Genomic DNA, 18,531 nt, shown 5'->3' on the forward strand with positions numbered 1-18,531 from the left:
TTCTTTACAAATGACTACATAAATTAAATTAATTGTACTGCCAATTGTAATGATCAGTTTCAACTGAAGTTTAAAGTGTTGAGAGTTATTATTTCTGGCTGATGAAAAAGGGAATGATCAGCTGCTTACTTTTCTATTGCCACCAGTGATTTTTCTCCCTACTGTCACTTTTCATTCATTGCTTATGTCACTTCTATAATGGTAGCATTAAGTTTGCCTGTGAAGAAAATATAAAATTTAGTATTGTTAGGAAGTATAAGACAGGCTTGGATCTTTTTTATATAGGATGGGAGGGAGTGAGGCTTATCCTTTCATGACCAACATTTCAAAGATTTGAGTGAGAAGGGCTGCTTTGTTGTCAATCTGAGTTTTTCTTTGAAACCAGTGATTGCTGTAAAATACTTGTGTCCTGATTCATGGCCTCTGCCAAAGCGGAACCTTACTTTACCTGGCAGTAGAAATCAGATGGAAAAGTCTAAGTCTTGAGGTCTGGCTTCCCTTCATTGCTGTCAGCAGTTGTCGTATGTGGTGGTGAGCCTCCTTTACTCTTGGCAGGAGGGGGCAAGGGGAATACGTGCCCCAAATTTAACTTATGATTAATGAAGAGGGGTGAAATGCTGATGTTGATCCCCATCGCCCCAGAATAAGTGCTTCTGGTGTCTGAATTTCTACGTTACAGCAAATGTGAAGGACATTCTGGGAGGAGTGTGCATTTTGTGTTGAGTGTGTCCCCCTCCTCCCCACCCCTCAGAGCCGCATAACTGGCACTACCAGCTGCTTTTTCATTTGGCTCGAGATAAAAATACACTGAACAGAAGAACATCTTCTCTTGACAGAAATACTTACAGAAGTCATAATCTTTGGAAATACTCTGCTATCTCTTTCTCTATTTAGCCTTTTCCAATGAATATTTTTACAGTCTTTTCCTTTGTGTTTGTGGCTTAACTGTATTGTGTTGTGGTTAAATTAGCTACTGAAAAAAAAATTTAAACCAAATTGGTTTTTGGCTTGTTGGCTGCTTCTTTTTCTCCTGTAAGCTGGCTCCAAAGTTGTATTGGTAGTTAAAATTAATACTTTCTACTAAAATTTGTCTTTATGAAAGCTCTTGAATATAAGACTAAGTTTGCTGTTGGTGTTGTATCTTCCAGTGAGATAAAACTGTTGCATTTTAAAAAGTATTTAAAAAGGTATTTTTTTTCCACTCTTTACTATCTAGTGCCTTGGATCTTTTATATAAAACTGATTTTAACAGTTAGTGAAGAATCGGTGACTCAAACCATATGGAAAAGTTACAGACTTTGTTGTAATCTTGTCAGTTCCAAGCATGGCTGCAAGGATGTGAAAATTCTCCGAACAGGAGAATGATTGCTATAGCTAGGGATGGAAGCATTAAAGAGACTCCTCTTGTATCCTATGTATTTGAGAAGAAAGGTGTGATTGTTATATGATACTGTAAAGATTTAAGGGTGAGCCTGTTCACTACAGATGTATCAATCCCAGATAAAAAATGCTGTGGCATTCAATGGATGATCTCACTGGTTTACAAGGTCATGGACCTGGCTTGTCCTGAGGTCTGTATTTACAAGTTTTGAAAATCACATCACAAATTACTGGTGGGGCTGGTCATAAATCACACTGACACAGTGAGCCCTGGGAACTGTGCTTCACCTACCAGAACAGTGTTTTCTGATTAAAGTTAAAAGCCTGTTGCCTGTAAACTAGTTATTCAGCCGTCTTTGCTTGAAAAAAGTGTGACGTGATTTAAGACTATTGCTGGAATTTCCCGGTTTGTTTGTTTGTGTTGGGCATTGCAGACCCAATATGATTAGAGGATCTCCAGTCTTAGTCTTACTGAAGATTTCAAATCCATTCCTCACAAATTACTTTATATTCCTGCATTGAGAAAGCTGTTATTTGTTGGTTTGTTGTTTTTTTTTTAAATTGTGACCATTTTGTATAGCAGGGTGATGACATTATACTAGTATATGTAACTTCAGCAGATAAATTTTCCATCTAGTGAAATACCTGTGTGTAATATTGTCCCATTTGTAGATGTGGTTTGAAATACTTTTATTAATATTTTGAACATGGGCTTTTGGAGTGGAGTTTGCTCCACTTTATGTAAAGTACTTCAGCGCGTGATCGACAAGTTTATTTAAAATATGCCGGGTTTATTGGCAGAAGGTCACTTGAGCCATCTATTTTAGTTTAGGGAGCTTGGGAAGTTGTTAGTTACCTGTGTGTATAGTTATCGGCAACTAAGCTTGTGGTATCAACCTTGCTTTTATCTGATTGTAGTGTTTGTGCGTGTCATCGGGCCAGTAGCGTAAAGTTTGAAATCTTCTTACCTACTCAACGTATAACTGGTGTTTTTCCCATCTGCCTGCAAGTGTATTGTTGAACCTGACTTCCTGAACCTATGTAGGGTGTCTGCAAAAGCATGTTTCTTGATTTCACCATGCTATAGAATTTCCTCAGGCAATATCAGAATTAGTGAAACCTGCTGTTGAGGTTTTTACTAGTGTGATGAAGATCTGATCCAAGTTTAATAGTATTACTGTTATTAGTAAGAAAATAAGAAATAAAAGCATTATTTTCATTATGGTGGGGGGTGAGAAATCAAAGAAAAGGGAGTTGACAAGGTCTTCATGGGCTAAAAAAGCAGAGACACTAGGATTTATGCTCCTTTAAATCTCAAAACAGGTTTTGCTTGCAGCTGGTTTGGGGGTGTGGTCGCACATCTCTTGTTAACTAGACTTTAAACAACTAATTCATGTTGCTTAGGAAGCTGGTGAATCTATTGCTTAACCATGACTGAGACTGTATCCTGGTAGAAATTGAGACACCTATGTTAGCAAGCCCTTTACAGTCTCAAAGATGGTGTTCTCGGAAATAAAGGAATAGGTTACTTGCAGTACACTTATTTCCCCATATATAGTTCTGCATGCATTCAGGGTATCTCAGTATAACTGTAATTTAGTAAATTAAATACTGCAGTGAGTACTAGAAACTGAAAAAGCAGTTGACTCCTGAAAATCAGTAACAAAGTGGAAGGTTGACTCCTTAGATTGTTGCATGGGTGAGTGAGTGGCTTTAAACTTTTTGAAAGGATGGTGTCACTCTTTGAACATGGCTTCTAAACAGCAAGCTCTTTGAGAAAGAAGCTGAAGCTTGAGTCTGTACCATGTATAGATAAAAAAACCCAACAACACAAACAACACCCCTCTCCCCCCCCCAAAAAAAACAACCCCCAAAACCAAACCCCAGAACCCCAAGCCACAACAAATCCCAGCTCTAATCTTTTTGGAAAGCCGAGATCCATTCTGTTCTTGATAAAAAGTGAATCTTCCTCCACCTCAAGTTTCTATTTTATTATCTTTAGTTCAAAGTCTTGCTTGCAGTACCAGCCACTTTTCAGTCTGCAAGTTTTTAAGGTCTTGCCAGCATGGGGCTTGAAAAGAAAATCGCATTTAAATCTGAAACACTTCAATGAGCAGACTCTGCTAGCTGCTTGTAGATGCACTGAAATTTTATTTGTCCTGTTCAGCCGTGCAGCTATGATCATTGAAAACAGAGGGTAGGGGGTTTTATGTTCCAGAATGGTGATCACTGGAACACCTAAAGTTTGTTGCTAGTGAAATGCCTGTTATGAGTGTGGTGCCATATTATCACCTTCGAATTTGCAGTCAGTGCCAGATTAAGTAAGCTGACGTCTTGTGGCCCTAATAAAAATGACCTTGGGCAGTTCTGCAACTACAGAGTGGTATGTTGCAAATGACAAAGTTTACGGGTAGACAGGTTAACTCCTTCTGTCCAGTAACGTTAAACATAAGCTTTCAAGAAAGTAATATGTATATAAGTAATTACAGCATTATCATTTAAAATAGGGCACTGATATATGGCCCTTGGCTAATTAATGTCTAACAATGTTCTGACTAGAATCTAAAGACTTAAACAATTACAGTAATTATTCTAGGTTCAGAATTTGGTAGGGTAAGAGAGGACTTGTTTGTATGTAAGATTTTACCTACGATAAATAAAACTCTTTAGCAGCTTTTGAAGATTCACAATACAAAACTACAGTCTTGAGAAAGCCGTTTAGTTTGAGGCAATAGCAAAAGTTAACCTGCTGACAATTCTGAAAAAGGCAACTGTGCACCACTTACTAAGGACTGACTTTCCTCACACAGCAGGTACATACATAGCTCTGCTATTAGTAAAGAACTTACTGCTGTTCTGAATATACAAGGTTTGATAAGGAAGAAATAAATTGTGCCTTTTGTTAACCTCTTCATGCTTTTTCTTTATTAGTGATCATGAAAGGTGTGTGGCTGACAGCATTGCAGACAGCGGCTCAGCTCATCCACAGAACAGGTGCTGTATACACAACAGCAGTAAAGAAAAATCTTGTGTGTAAACTTGGTATGTGTTGTCTTGCCTTCCATGGAGGAAGTGAAAAATGTGTGCTAGCTGGAAGTAGGAGGAAAGAAGAAACCCTTGCTAATAAAATCTGGTTTGATGTGAAGCCAGATTATTTCTGCCAGTGGGAATGTACAGCCTGGGATTCTTATGGATTAAGAAAAAATTGAATCATGTTGCAATAGATAGATAGATGTGACACCTGAATCCCTCTGTTGCTGATACATCAGAGAAAGCCATTTTAAAAGCCTGAAATGGCTTAGGTTTACTCCTGCTTGGTACTGTGAAGCTGACCAGTCATGTTATCTGCACACTGTTGCATTTAATCACAGAATCATTTAGGTTTGAAAAGATCTTTGAGATCATCACGTCCACTGTTAACCCAGGACTGCCAAGCCCACCATTAAACCAGAAGCGCCACATCTGTGTGTTCTTTAAATACCTCCAGGGATGGTGATTCCACCACCTCCCTGGGCAGCTTGTTTGGGTGCCTGACCACCCTTTCGGTGAAGATACTTTTACTAATGTCCAATGTAAATCTCCCTTGGGGCAACTTGAGGCTGTTTGCTCTTTTCCTGTTGCTTGTTACTTGGGAGAAGAGACTGACCCCACCTGTCTACAACCTCCTTTCAGGTAGTTGTAGAGAGCAGTAAGGTTCCCCCTGAGTCTCCTCCAGACTGAACAACCCCGGTTCCCACAGCTGCTCCTCGTAAGACTTGTTCTAATCTATATGAGTTTTAATATCTATAAACAGTTTTTGCACTGCAGAGTTTTTAATATGTTATTCGTGAATAATATATGTGCAATCAAGGTATGTTGTGCTTCTCAGCCTGTGGTTTAGTACGTGCAGGGTGGCTGAGGAACAGCAGCTGTAGTAACCCAAACTGAGTTTCCTGACAGCTGCAACTTGGCCACGTTGCAAGTATTAAAGCACAAATCTATTAGTATGCAATAATGAAAAGCTGAGGGCAGTGAATTTCTAATCTAGCCAGAGTGGTGAAGAAGGATGTTGAGATGTTTTCTTCAGAGTGTAGACCGCTATGTAAAGGGTTTGAAAGGTTAGTTGAGGTGTTGCTGTAGGAAAGTGAGAATGGAGTGATTCCAGGGAGTTATTTGCATTTTATTCAGAAGTTTAGTCTTCTTGACTGGCCTGGAGAGCAAATCAAAAAAATATGGTAATAGAATGCTCTGATAGTCTATACATGCTAGCCAAGTTCTTCTGCAAAACAGATTAATGTCTCTCTTAAAAAGAGGAAGAAAACTCTGCTTGTGACTCATTGGCTTCTTTGGAAACTTTTCTCTTACAGCTTTTATTACAGGTGTGTAAAATCTAGCAAACATTTCATTGTTAAATGGGCAATACTGCAGAAAAGAAGTAGGGAAGTAATGAGAGATTTAAGATTGAAAGGGAAAAAGGAAAGTTCATTCATCTGCTCTCTCTTCTCTCCTAGTCTGGTAGAGAGGCACCAATGAGGAAGTTCCTGAAATTTTAACCTCCACATTCATGTCAGTACATGCATCATGGCCCAGCAAGGAAATGTTGGTGAGCTCCTCTCAATGCTGGATTCTCCAATTCTGGGTGTCCTGGAAGATATAACAGCTGCGTTCAAGGATAATCTCATTTGTGGTATGTATTCCTTTACGTAATTTGAGGAATTGCTTTCACACCAATAAAGGTAGAATAATGGGGTTTTTTTTCTATCAAACACAGTCTTTGCAAATGCAACTTGAAAGAAACTCTTCATACTTGAGCTTGAAATTGCTTTAAGGATTGAAGCTTCTCTTCAGTCCATTTTGCTTAATGGCCTGCCTCTTGGAAGATCTGTTATGTAATTGTTAAAATGCCATTATAAAATGGCTAGCTTTTCCTGGGGCATAGCCTCAAGTTAGGAGGTGATAGAACTTTCTTTTTCAAATGTATCTAGAAAGAATTAGGTGTTATCCACATTATGGGAAGTAGTGGGATTTTGTTAATTTTAAAAATAAGCAACAAAAAAACCCCAAACAAAACAACAGACTCAGACTTTCTTGAAAAAATGGTTGCTGCTATTAAGGCATCCCTTATCTTGATAGAGCCTTTTCAGAGCGTGAGAGCACTCTTTCATGAACTTGGTCGTCTTTATCTGCTGAAGGGAGAGAATGTAAAGTTACTCCTGAACTCTTTTCCTGTACTGGGTAAAACACTGTTGCAGTTCAGGTACTACTAGGTTTTTAAGGTTAGACTGTAATCATTAGTTATTAAAAAAACTCGTTCCCTTCCCTGAGCAGAATGCAATTGCTTGAATGGTTAGAAATTAGAAAATGTAGTTGAGAGGTCTCATTTTCCCAGAGGTCTGGTAAACACTAAGTGCTGGTTTACGTTATTAATTGTGTAACAAGTTGCGCAATGTCCCTGTAACAAATGCTTCACTTTTAGTGTATTGAGAATGTGTGCTTTTTTTCTTGCTGTAAACAAATAGACCGTGGACCTATGCTTGTGAACAACCTGGTGGACTATTACTTGGAAACCAATTCTCAGCAGGCACTGCATATACTGTCCACGTTGCAAGAGCCTCATGACAAGGTAAAAAATTCTTGTTATTTAGCATAGCAGATTTTAGCCTGGTATTGAAGCAGCCTTTAAATAGCATCTCTTAGAATTCTTGTTTTTCCATTCTGGTATAGAATTACCTTGTTGTAGAGATGTAGTATCTCTATAGTAAATGCTAGTTAAATTTTAAAAAAAGCCTTCAAAGGTCTCAGTTTCCTGGGTTGCTTAAAGTGACCCAATTAAGCAAAGAATCTCTACAAATGAAAGTTTTCTGAGGACTGATGTGGTCTCTTTGCAGTGCTGCTGCCACTTGCTCAATGTTGGATGTGTTAGCCTAAAAAAAATTGGGTATTTTGAGAGCAAGTAAGGATTTTTAAATAGATTGAGAGAATGGCACTACAAATTGTTTTACTTCTGCTGATCAGGATTTTTTAATTATTTATTTATGATAAATGTTTTGAAATGCACTGACTGATTCTGGACTGAATGGTTTGCATTTGGCTGCCAGCAGACTTAAATTTATTGCTGGGTTTTATTTGCTTTTGGATCCTGTATATTTGTAAAATGCCCATAGTTTCCATAGTCAGCTGTGGCAAACTGCTGAATATAGATCGGTGAAAAAGAGCATCTACCAGTTAAATGTAAATACCTTTTCTTTTTCTACCACTCTTTGCAAAATCCTCTATCAGCATCTACTGGACAAAATTAATGAATATATGGGCAAAGCTGCTACCCGTTTACCCACTCTCTCTCTGCTGGGACATGTGATAAGACGACAACCATCTTGGAAACATAAGCTTTCTCAAGCACCTCTCCTCCTTTCATTACTTAAATGTCTCAAGGTAAGAACTGTCAGTATTGTCCATCAAACACTTGTACACCTGCTGTAAACATATGTACTTGTTATACAAGACATTTGTTTTCTGTTTTGATGTCGTTTAGTTAAGCTGTGAGAAAAATAAATTGTTGATTAGGACACTAAGCCACAGTGCAATTACATCAGCTAAATATTCTGTGCTGATCTGTTATTACCGACAATCTTGTTTGTAAAAGCCACTGTCACTGTATAACTTGGAGTTAGGAAAGTTTACTAAAACTTTTAGAAAAGTAAGTTAAAGACCATCAGTGAAGTTGATGGATATCTTGAATGTGAATTAATGAGAAATACAATAACTTCCCATTAGCATATTCTGAAATTTGTGCATGTCAGCTGGTATACTGCCCTTGCAGTGTAGATGGGCCATGCAACAGACTATTCCATGGTGAAATTACCTTGGAATTTGCAGGCTTTCCCTTCCTGGCTACAGACCTGCTGGATTACAAGGAAGTAGCTGCTTCTCCATGCTTTTTTTTCTCCCCATCTGCAAATTTATCAGTTATAATACTGTACAGTATTGTAACAGTGAATAAAGAATGGAAAGTGTTTTGAGACCTAAAATGTGTTGTCAGTAATATTGATTAATATGATAGTGAAGAATTTATATTAGTCATATAAGTGACAATAAAATGTAGTCATGTACCAGTGCTCTTCAAAACAAAAACACAACAAATTTTTAACTGCCAAAGAAGCTACAAGTGCTGTTAGTGGAACTCCTGATGGGCCTGACGAGTTCTGTTACCCTTTTCAGTGTGAGTCTTACCTGATTGTGAGAGGAGTGAAGTGTGTCAGAAAGCTGGCAGGAGCAGAACAGAGATGTGGAAGTGCTGGGGATGTGTACAGAGGGATAGTGATGGATGTGAAATATGCTGTGAAAGGGTTATGTCTGACTGAGGGAGAACAGAGGCTGTAGATTACACAGATGAAGAAAAAATCGTAACACTGAATATGTCTGACCAGCCCAAATGGCTTTTGGGAGGTACCAAGACCAGCTCAGCGCATCTGGCCACAGGCTTACCTGTGCTGTTTGCACCCCTGTCCTGACAAAGCAGAGGAAATACCAAGAAAAATGTGCATTAAGCTGGGGAAGCAAGTAGGGAGCCCACCAGGAGAGTTTAAACATTTTCTGTGTCCTGTCCTAAAATCTGATTCTCTGTTACTGATGTCATCTAACTAAAAATTTTTACTGCCACCTCCCTTTCTCTTGGTATGGGTTCTAGTTATTGTTTGAATTACCACTTTATGAGATACTTAGCAGCTGGAGTCATCAACCAGGTTTGATAGAAAAGCTTTTGACCCTTGCGTTGGTAACTGGCCAACATCCTTGAATACCCTGAATCAGATTTGCAGTTTCTCAGGCTCTGAATGCTGTGTGTTCTTAGCTCTGGGAAGGAAGGAAGGCAGTGTGTAAGATACTTCACATACCAGTATTTATTTTTTTTTTCTACTCTATTATGGAACTGTGGTCATGTTCACTTGTTAACTTAAGTCAAGTCTTTATACAGAAAAGCAGCAGCAGAATAGGAGTAAGAATCCCAAATCTTTTCTTCTTAGGGTTGTTATGCATGAAAGAGAAAATAGTCTTGGTTCATTAAAATATTGTAGGTTTAAGTTCAACACTTTTAATTGACTAATGCAGGATTTTCCCCTTCTTGCAGACTGACACAGATGTAGTAGTACTCACCACAGGTGTCCTAGTGCTGATAACCATGTTGCCAATGATTCCTCAGTCTGGCAAACAGTACCTTCATGATTTCTTTGGTATCTTTGGGCGTCTCTCAGCCTGGTGCTTGCAGAATCCAGGTGAGATTTCAACTTTGTTGCATGCAGTTATGGTTTAGTAGTATCCTTGTGACTCTTGCACAGTTGGTGAGCGCATTCTTTTGTGAGACTCTTAATGGTCTGAGATTATTTAAATGCAGAAAATGAAGTATTAGGGCCCACAAACTGGTCTGTTTTTTATAGTTAGCATCAGGGAGTGCTTCTTTGCTCAAAATTTCTAAGTGTCTTAGATTGGTCCATGTGGTGCTGCTACTACATGATGTTTCACTGGACCAAAGTGCTACCCTGATGACAGTGAAAAGCAGAGACTGATCTTAATGGAACAGAGAAGATAAAATGCTAATATTTGAGGCAGATGTTTGGGAATTTGAGATTGCTAGGTATGGATGGGGAGGGGGAAGAAACATGTGAGGTTTTCTTTTAATATGCAACTATCAGCACTCATGAAAGTCTTGGTAGAACTAGGCTTCTCAGTTGTAGCATTGGTTCTGATGAATTGGTTTTGCTGAATTTGTTGTAAGGTGTCTGATATGTAACACAAGTGTTATAAATGTGTCTCATGGCTGTATGAACAAATGCTGTGTTAAGCATATAGAAGTGCTATTCAGAGAGCCATTTTGCATGGCAAGTAGGATTGGAACTTGTAAGGTGGCTAGTAAGGTTCAAATCTGTCATGTTTGCTTTTTGTGGGTACAAGCTTTTAGTTTTTACCTTTGAAGTGAAGTAATCCTTAGTTTTTATTTTTAATCAGGCAGGCAGTCTTGCAAACTCTGGCTCACTATCTAGAGGGGTTTCGGGTTTTAACTTGAATAATAAAAAAAATGCTGTGCTTTGAGAACGACAGGATACTGGTTGGAGTTAATGGTCCGTGTCTTAATTTTTGGTTTTGCTGTGAGCTGATGAGAAAGTATTGCTTATACTCTCAGAAGACTTCACAGTTTCGCTAGGGACTATTCATATCTCAGAAGACTTGTTCCAGTTAACATTTTAAATTTAAAAGTACTTTGCTTGCATCCTTAGAAGTTTTATTCTTTTCTCCAATGTAATGAAAAAGATTCTAACTACTTTTTCCAGGTCACGTGGCAGAGATTTATCTTGTCCATCTTCATGCCAGCGTTTATGCTCTCTTTCATCGTCTTTATGGAATGTATCCTTGCAATTTTGTCTCCTTTCTGCGTTCTCACTACAGTATGAAGGAAAACTTGGAGACCTTTGAAGAGGTAGTCAAGGTAAAATGTGTATATTACCTGAGACAAGGAATTCATAGCTGTATAAAGGCAGGTATTTGGCAATTTAATACACTACATTGATTTAATTGAGGGCTGCTCTGCAAAGCAGAATAAAAACTGGCTATTGGAAGACTGAAATCTCAGGTGGGAGCAAGATCATCTCTTGAAGCTGTGATGATGTGTGTTAGCTTTATCTGTTAAATGTAACATTCTGAACTGTAGGGATCAGTAGCTTGCTCATCACCTTTGTGTAGTTTAGTGCAATGAAAAGATGCTGTACCGATAATACATACTTCTTCTTGCTCTTGCTCATCCAGCCAATGATGGAACATGTGCGAATTCATCCAGAATTAGTGACTGGATCTAAGGACCATGAACTGGACCCACGAAGGTATATATGTTCACTCTGCTATTAGGAAAGGCTAGAAATGAGCAGCTTTTAGCTGGGTTATTTCAGAAGGCTTACAGCAAAACCTTGTCTGTCAGCAGCAGTGTGTGCCAGTGGTGTTTTGCCACCCATATTCATAGGTGCACCAGGTAAACGTGTAGCATTTCTTCATCCAAGCTTACAGCTGGATGAATAAGCAAAAACTGTTGTGGAAGGCCATTAATAATGTTGGGGTTCTGAATTAATTTTGTGTCTGGGATAGAATCTGTCTTCTACTTAACAGTTGACTTTGTCTTAATTTGACTTAACAATCAAACATCCTCATAAAATTCTATAAGAATTTGGTTATAATGAATAAAGGGAAACTACCACTGACTTGCTTCATTGGCTTAAGGTTTGGGTCGTTTATTTTTTTTTTGGTTTGTTGAAGTACTTGGTGGGATTTAAGTGTTTAAAATGGCTTCAGTGTGTCTTGTTTTGGTACCTAGATATTGGTTCAGTTAACAGATCAATTCTTTTAACAGGTATGTCTTAACATTATCAGCTGTATTAGTTTTCTTTAGAAATAGGCTCATTTGCCTGCAGCAGCACCACTTGCTGCTTTTCTCTTGTCTCCACAGGCCCAGCCACTGAAGAGGAGCAATTGACTCTTGTTGCTGCACAGTAGTGCTCTTGCCCTGCTTTTCAGAGCCACTAGGAAAACACTACTAAATGGGAACCCATTGAATATCACAATGCCCAATTTTGCAGGCTTCTCCCAGACAGGGGGGAGGGTGGCGCTGCTAAGGAGTACAATTGGCACAAAACTACCAGTTGAAGCCTTCTGGTTTGGTATCTTGCACATAATAGCTTACATTCAAAAGCAATTTGGCCTTTAACAGATAGCCTTGTGTGCTTTCTCTTCTTTACAGTGAACTGCTATACCCTGAAATATTGGGCAGATCTAATCTGGCTGCTTAATTTAGGGAGAGAAAAAAGTTTTCAGAACGAAGGAGGCAGTAATAATAAAAAGCATTCCCAAAACTTGGGAGGAAAAACACAGACCTCAAACTGGCATTGCAGATGGTGTTTGCTTAAATAATGTAAGATTCCCTCACTGCTGGCATGTCTAAATTTTGACTACCAACATCTGAGTCTAGTTGAGCTGATTTCTACAGCTGCTGAAGCTCAGGATCCACCAACTCTTCGTATGCTGTTCCTCCTTTCCAGAGCGCTCCATGGCAGACCTTTATGGATCTCTGTGTCAAAGCTGTTTGTCTCCTCTTTGAGACCCCCTCTTACAAGTCATCTGGTTGCAATTTCTGTATGGTGCCTTGTTCCAGTTTTGGCTGGGAGCATGCAAAGCTGTCTGGAACAAATGAGCCATCCTACAAGCCAATTCCTCATGTCTCCAGGAACTCTTGTTTGTAACAATAATTGACTAACTTACTCTTTTGGATCCAAAAACTGTCTGCAGGTGGAAAAGACTAGAAACTCATGATGTTGTGATAGAATGTGCCAAAATCTCCCTGGACCCTGCAGAAGCCTCGTATGAAGATGGTTATTACTCTGTGTCTCGGAAACTCTGCACAAGCTTAAAACATCATCAAACTGACCCCAGTGCCAGCCATTACGTTGACACACAGAGCAGCTATGGTAAGACCTGCCTGACACCTAATGAATACCCAATTCCTGGAGGAAAACTCGCCTTACAGCAAAAAGACATCTTACTAATTTATTCCACTTAAAGTCTGATTCTTAGGGCACCATAAAATAGACTGTCATTTAAAAAAAAAAAAAAAGAAGGAAATATATACATACATGCTCTGGTCATGCAGACATACAGTATGTTTGCAAAGTTGCCTTTCTGCTGTTTCCTCCTCCCCTGTCCCCCCTGCCCCAAAACAACAAACCAACCAAAAAAAGAGCTGTAGTATCTAATATATTCAGTAGATATTTTTTGAGGCTGGAAGAAAAGTCTCTTGTTTGCTAACTACAAATGTGTGTGTTGAATGGAATCAAAATGTTTTGGTTAAAAGCCTCTAGTACTAGCCAGAAGTACATTGATTTGTCTTTAATGTGCTGGATACTTTTAATTTTTTTTTTTTTTTTTTTTTTTAAAAAAAACCAAACACTTTCAGGGACTTCTACCCCATATTCCACTCCTCGGCTAACACTATCACAAATGCCAGGGCAGCTACCTCAGATTCTGAGCCCACAGTCAATACGGCAGTCAACTGAGCCACAGCAGGTAAAGGAGAAGATGCAGCACAGCATGTTTTTAATGCTTTGCACTTTGTTTGTCGTTCCTCGTGACAGTCTTAAAAAAACTTGTTTCTGAGAAGTACTGTGAATTCTTTAGAACTTAGTGTATATTTCAGATTTAATCCCCATCTGATTTCCTATGTCAGAACCTGGATACAGGTGCTTCACGTGTTCCTTTTCTGAGCTTCACTGATTTGTGTTTATTGTGTATTGCTTTTACACAGGTTACCATCTGGAGTCCTTCTGCAGTTTGTGGTATGACCACTCCACCAACCTCCCCTGGAGTTGTCCCATCAGAATCATCCCAGTCTGCATCACAACCTTACAGCAAAGCTTTTGGCACATCTGGTGCGTGCTGAATTTTGGAATTAGGCCTTCAAGGTTTATTATAATAGAAATTTTGGCTGTAAATTTTGCTGTCAGCTTGAACAGGAATGCCACAATTTGATAGCCTTAAGTCATTACTTCCATGAACTGAGTACCTGGTCATCTAGAGCAGTGCTAATGCAAACACTGAGACAGGAAATAAGTTACAGTGAATTAAGAGCCAAAGTCTGAAGCAAGCCTTTTGGAAACTGCACTTTTATCTTGATAAATAGTTGAAAGAGATTAAGTAGTAAATGGTTGAGATAGTGTTTGAATGTACAGTTCTTCACATACAATATTTGGCTGAAAGGAGGCAGTGGGAGCCTGCTGAGAAAGCTTTTGCTCCTCTATTTCAGCAGGGGGAAAAGGAACACCTTTGGGAACGCCAGCCACATCTCCTCCTCCATCCTGCACTTCAGATGACTTTGTGCATGTTTCACTCCCTTCAGCTGCTGCCACACCTTCTAAAAAGGTATAATGAAGTTCTTTTGCCAAACAGATCTGATTATTTTTTTTCATTGGCTTGCCATACAGGCAGGAACCATAACAGAGAAAGAAAAATCAGAGTAACTGATTTACAAAACACGTTGCAATTCATTGCAAAACCTAATTTTCTTCTCAGTTTAGACAACTATTGCCTTTTCCACGGTGCACGGTTTTAAGACTTCTTATATTGGCTTGCTATTTAAGCCATGTATTTGAAGGAATTTCCTTTCTATGGAACTGACCAAGGGGTTTGTTTCCAACAGATGTCTGATGCAGAGAATCTATGTTGAGTTTTGGTTTTTGGCTTTTTTTTTCAGGAGGACAAACCAGATACTGGGAGGCCTTTACTGTACCGACAGCAAAATGTCATAAACAGTGATAAATCATTGGGTAAACTCAGTTTTCCTCTCCTCATTACAATAGCCTATTATAAATGAATCCTGTTTTTATTGACTTGTATTCCAGTTACCAAACACTTTCCCACAGGTTTTTCTCTCCCCATCCCACCCCCTGCGAGTTCTTTGTAGTTCCAGGATCCTGCCTTAACCTGTGATTGAACTTAAAACCTTCTTGTGATGCTTTTGATTTAATTTTAACTACTCATCTTCAGAAATAGCTTGCAGAATTTTTTTTAACTGGCCCTCATACATTCTTATGCATGTTTAAATATACAGATCTACGCTGAAGGCTGGAAAAGGACTTTTTTTTTAAAAGCTAATTCTTTGAGGATTTTTTTTTAAATTAGAAACAACAAGTTGTACATGAACTTATTTCAAGTTTTATGTCACATGTTTGGATCAAACTGTAAGGCTACACATAAGGATAGATAAGATACTCCCTTTTAAAGGCTCTTGGAACCACTTTTGTTTTCTATCTACAATTATATTGCTGTACTTGAACCTTTTTTTTTAAAGTCCTGTGGAATATTGAAATCAACAGTGGATGGTTGAGGAACTCAGCTTCTAATAGGTAAATCTAGATGCCATTTTCCGTTCTGTCATCCATACCTGTGACAGCTGTAGAAAGGGATTTTGGCGCTATATTTGAGACTTCTGTACTGTGAATCTTTACCATCCTCAAAGTGGAGACGATAGTGAAATTTAAAGCTGGTTTTCCTTTGTGAAGTTGTATAGCAACAACAGAATCTGAACTTTCTGAATTCCCAGTTAAGAGCAGGCTAGGTTTTTTCACTAGATTCTTTATCTGTGACTAAGCTATGAGTATGAAGTTTCTATCCTGCATGCTTTAGTGTGTATTTCCCTGGCAGCTGTCTCAGAGTTTTGATCGGTAGCCACATATTGTCAAATTTGTATTACATCGGTTTGCTGAACTTCCTTTTTTCAGGTTAAGTGCTGTGTCCTTGTGTAGGCAGATCAGAAGCTAAAGGGGAGTTTAATGATAATATGGAAGAATAATAGTCACATTACACTTAAGCCACTTTATTTAGTGTGTTAAATTGCAAACAGCCCATTCTTATTCCATTCTTACTCATACAGGCAGTTGCCTAGGCTTGTTGTGCAACAGCAAATGTTAAGTTTACAAAATTGCATTTCAGCATCAGGGCCGACCAGTGACTGATCTCTGAACTGGTTTCCACATGGAATGGAACAGGAGTCAGATAGCTTCCTCCTTTGAGGAAGCATCTGAAGGAGGGGCAAGCTTATTCTAAGGAACTTACAGTAGTAAAAGACTTTGGGTTTGTGCTCTGATAAGGCTGGAGAGAATGGCATTTGTACAACTAACGTTTCTTTTTTCTTTTCTTTTCTTCAGACACACCCAGTAGTAAAAGTTCAGTAACCTTAAGTGATCTTCCAGAGTTTTTGGGTGGTTTGTCTTTTGAAGATAGTGCTGAAAAGGACAGAGAGGAAGGTAATTTCTGTCATCCTTACGTACATCTTAGCTAAGGCATTGTTTGTAATGTCAAAATACAACATCCATAACTGTGCTCCTCCCTGCCATCCTTCTCAGATGCAATATCTAAAGAGATCTCCGAGATCACAACCGATGCTGAACACATGGTGCCTAGAGGAGGATTTGACTCTCCATTTTACCGCACAAATGAAAGTCTGTCAGGCTCTCAGAAGAAGACCCATTCAGTAGCCTCTAGTGTTCAGGGACACAGTCAGACCTCTGAGCCTCTAACATCTTCCCTGGACAAGCCTGGGCCTGAGAGTGCACGGGAAACACCCAAACAAACGTTTACTCCCATAGACAAGCCCTGTGGAGGCTCTGGTGAAAGCCCTGCTGGTAACAGGGAAGGAACCTCTGGGGAGACAAGTATCCGCACTCCCAGCCCTTACAAAGTACCAGCACAAAGAGGAGTGGTGTCTGGGAGTGGGCAGCCTCCCCTCTATGAGCACCTTTTTGAGGTTGCATTACCAAAGACTGCCTACCTCTTCGTTGGCAAGAAGACTGAGGAGCTGCTAAAGAAAGCCAAGGGAACCCAGGATGATGAGTGCATGTCCTCAACTTCTCCCGTGGAAGTACTGGACAGACTGATACAGCAAGGAGCGGATGCACACACTAAGGAGCTGAACAAGTAGGTGACTGAAAATCTTACTTCGCAAATGTTCTTGTTACTCCTTTCTGTGCTGGCTTTATTTTAATAGCTGTGCCTGAAAAGCAGCCAGTTCTGGAAATCTACAATGAAACCATGTTCTGTGAAACATGACTCTTATCTGAGTTAGGGGTTCTGGGTGGAGGGTTTTTATATTTGCAACGCTGATGTGTTTGTTTTGATATAAAAAAAGGGGGCCTGTGACCATTGTACTCTTACTGCCTTCACTGACAGCTTGGGATGAAGAAGTAGGGCTGTTGGCTGTGCTACAAGTATGGGTTTGGTACCACTGTTAGTGAGATTTGTTTATCAGGTTTAAGTCTCACACTAGATACTCAAAAGCAAATGTAGAGGCCATGGGGAGATTGACACTTTCTTCTTTCTAATACACGTGAAGCTAAGAACTGGAGAACCAGATCTAAGGTGTAGGTGTATCTGCTGTATTCCTTTGTCCTTATGCTGTTCTCTATGCCTGAGAGAATTTTTCTCCAGCTTCTAAGAAATTATGCCCTCCATCCTCTGCCCTTGCAACCTCGCCACGGATCCTCCATACTCTTTTCATGCAGACTAACCATAATTGTACTTTTATTAGGCTGTAAGCTCTTTTGAGGTGGGCATTCCATTTTGCAGTGACTTGCAGAGTGGTTTTGTGTTTAAACTTACTGTTTAATGGTGCATTTTCATTTTTCAGATTGTCTCTGCCAAGCAAATCTGCTGACTGGACTCACTTTGGAGGTGAGGAAGTTTCTCATGTGTTTTGGCAATCTGTTCCTCTATTATTAGACTTGCTTAAACAATGACCTGCATACTTTTTTCTTTTTTTTTTCTTTTTTTTGTAACACTGCAGAAAGATGGTGCCCTCCATTAAGTCATGGTTTATCTGTTTAGCAGATAGACATCTTTTTTCTAGTGAGATGAGCTGCTTTTTTTCATGTTTAAAAAGTTAAAACTGCCTTCCCCACAATTCTAGATGTTTCTGCTTTTGGCCATTTAACATCTGCTAGCCTTCAGTGTGGTGCAGATCATCGAGCAGATCTTTCCAGCTTTTCAGTACTATTTGAATCTAAACCTGATGATTGGTTTTTCTTGCTGCTTCACATGTGTCGTAGTTTTGTGCTCTTAGGCTTCCATGGTGATAGTGAGCTTGGCCTTTTTTCCTAATAGAAGGAGCAATCCATCTGAAACATACACATGTTGCCCTGGGAGAAATGTTTAAAATTTTAAGTTTGTGTTGATGATCAAATGGAGCAGGCAGATTTTTAACTTGTAATTTCAAAGAAGTCTAGTTTGCTTATTTTAGAAAATTTCCCCTGTGTGGAACAGGGACATTACAGCTGAGTAACCTCTTCTGTCTTCTAACTCTCATCCAGGTTCTCCCCCTTCAGATGAGATTCACACCCTGCGTAACCAATTGCTTTTGCTGCACAACCAGTTATTATATGAACGCTTCAAAAGACAGCAGCATGCCCTTCGGAATCGTCGACTCTTGCGAAAAGTGATTAAAGCAACAGCTCTGGAGGAACATAATGCTGCCATGGTGAGCAGGGCTACAACTCTAGCAGTGATTTTAAACACACTAGTGCTAAAATGAGTATTAATTGGTTTGGCCAGTATCTTTCAGTACCACTAATTAAAAAAGAAGCCTCATTTCTC

General features: G+C 39.3%; 1 protein-coding gene across 7 annotated transcripts in view; it reads left to right on the forward strand.

Moving 5' to 3' along the window:
* Window positions 1–18,531, forward strand: part of TSC1 (TSC complex subunit 1) — a 28,971-nt gene that overhangs the window by 3,042 nt on the left and 7,398 nt on the right. For 3 of the 7 annotated variants that reach the window (XM_037398937.1, XM_037398940.1, XM_037398936.1), the window contains exons 2-17: window positions 4,312–4,374; window positions 5,871–6,046; window positions 6,879–6,982; window positions 7,639–7,791; window positions 9,485–9,629; window positions 10,683–10,837; window positions 11,155–11,228; window positions 12,682–12,860; window positions 13,346–13,455; window positions 13,694–13,817; window positions 14,192–14,307; window positions 14,639–14,711; window positions 16,092–16,190; window positions 16,290–16,860; window positions 17,570–17,613; window positions 18,249–18,415. In XM_037398937.1, coding sequence (XP_037254834.1) covers window positions 5,941–6,046; window positions 6,879–6,982; window positions 7,639–7,791; window positions 9,485–9,629; window positions 10,683–10,837; window positions 11,155–11,228; window positions 12,682–12,860; window positions 13,346–13,455; window positions 13,694–13,817; window positions 14,192–14,307; window positions 14,639–14,711; window positions 16,092–16,190; window positions 16,290–16,860; window positions 17,570–17,613; window positions 18,249–18,415 — 2,220 coding nt within the window. In that variant the 5' untranslated portion in view covers window positions 4,312–4,374; window positions 5,871–5,940. Of the gene's footprint in view, window positions 1–4,311; window positions 4,375–5,106; window positions 5,129–5,870; window positions 6,047–6,878; window positions 6,983–7,638; window positions 7,792–9,484; window positions 9,630–10,682; window positions 10,838–11,154; window positions 11,229–12,681; window positions 12,861–13,345; window positions 13,456–13,693; window positions 13,818–14,191; window positions 14,308–14,638; window positions 14,712–16,091; window positions 16,191–16,289; window positions 16,861–17,569; window positions 17,614–18,248; window positions 18,416–18,531 lie in introns of those variants that run through there. The other 4 variants (XM_037398941.1, XM_037398939.1, XM_037398938.1 and 1 more) reach the window with 4 other exon arrangements.

This window comes from Falco rusticolus, chromosome 9 (assembly GCF_015220075.1).
Source record: "Falco rusticolus isolate bFalRus1 chromosome 9, bFalRus1.pri, whole genome shotgun sequence".
NCBI classification, from domain to species: domain Eukaryota; kingdom Metazoa; phylum Chordata; class Aves; order Falconiformes; family Falconidae; genus Falco; species Falco rusticolus.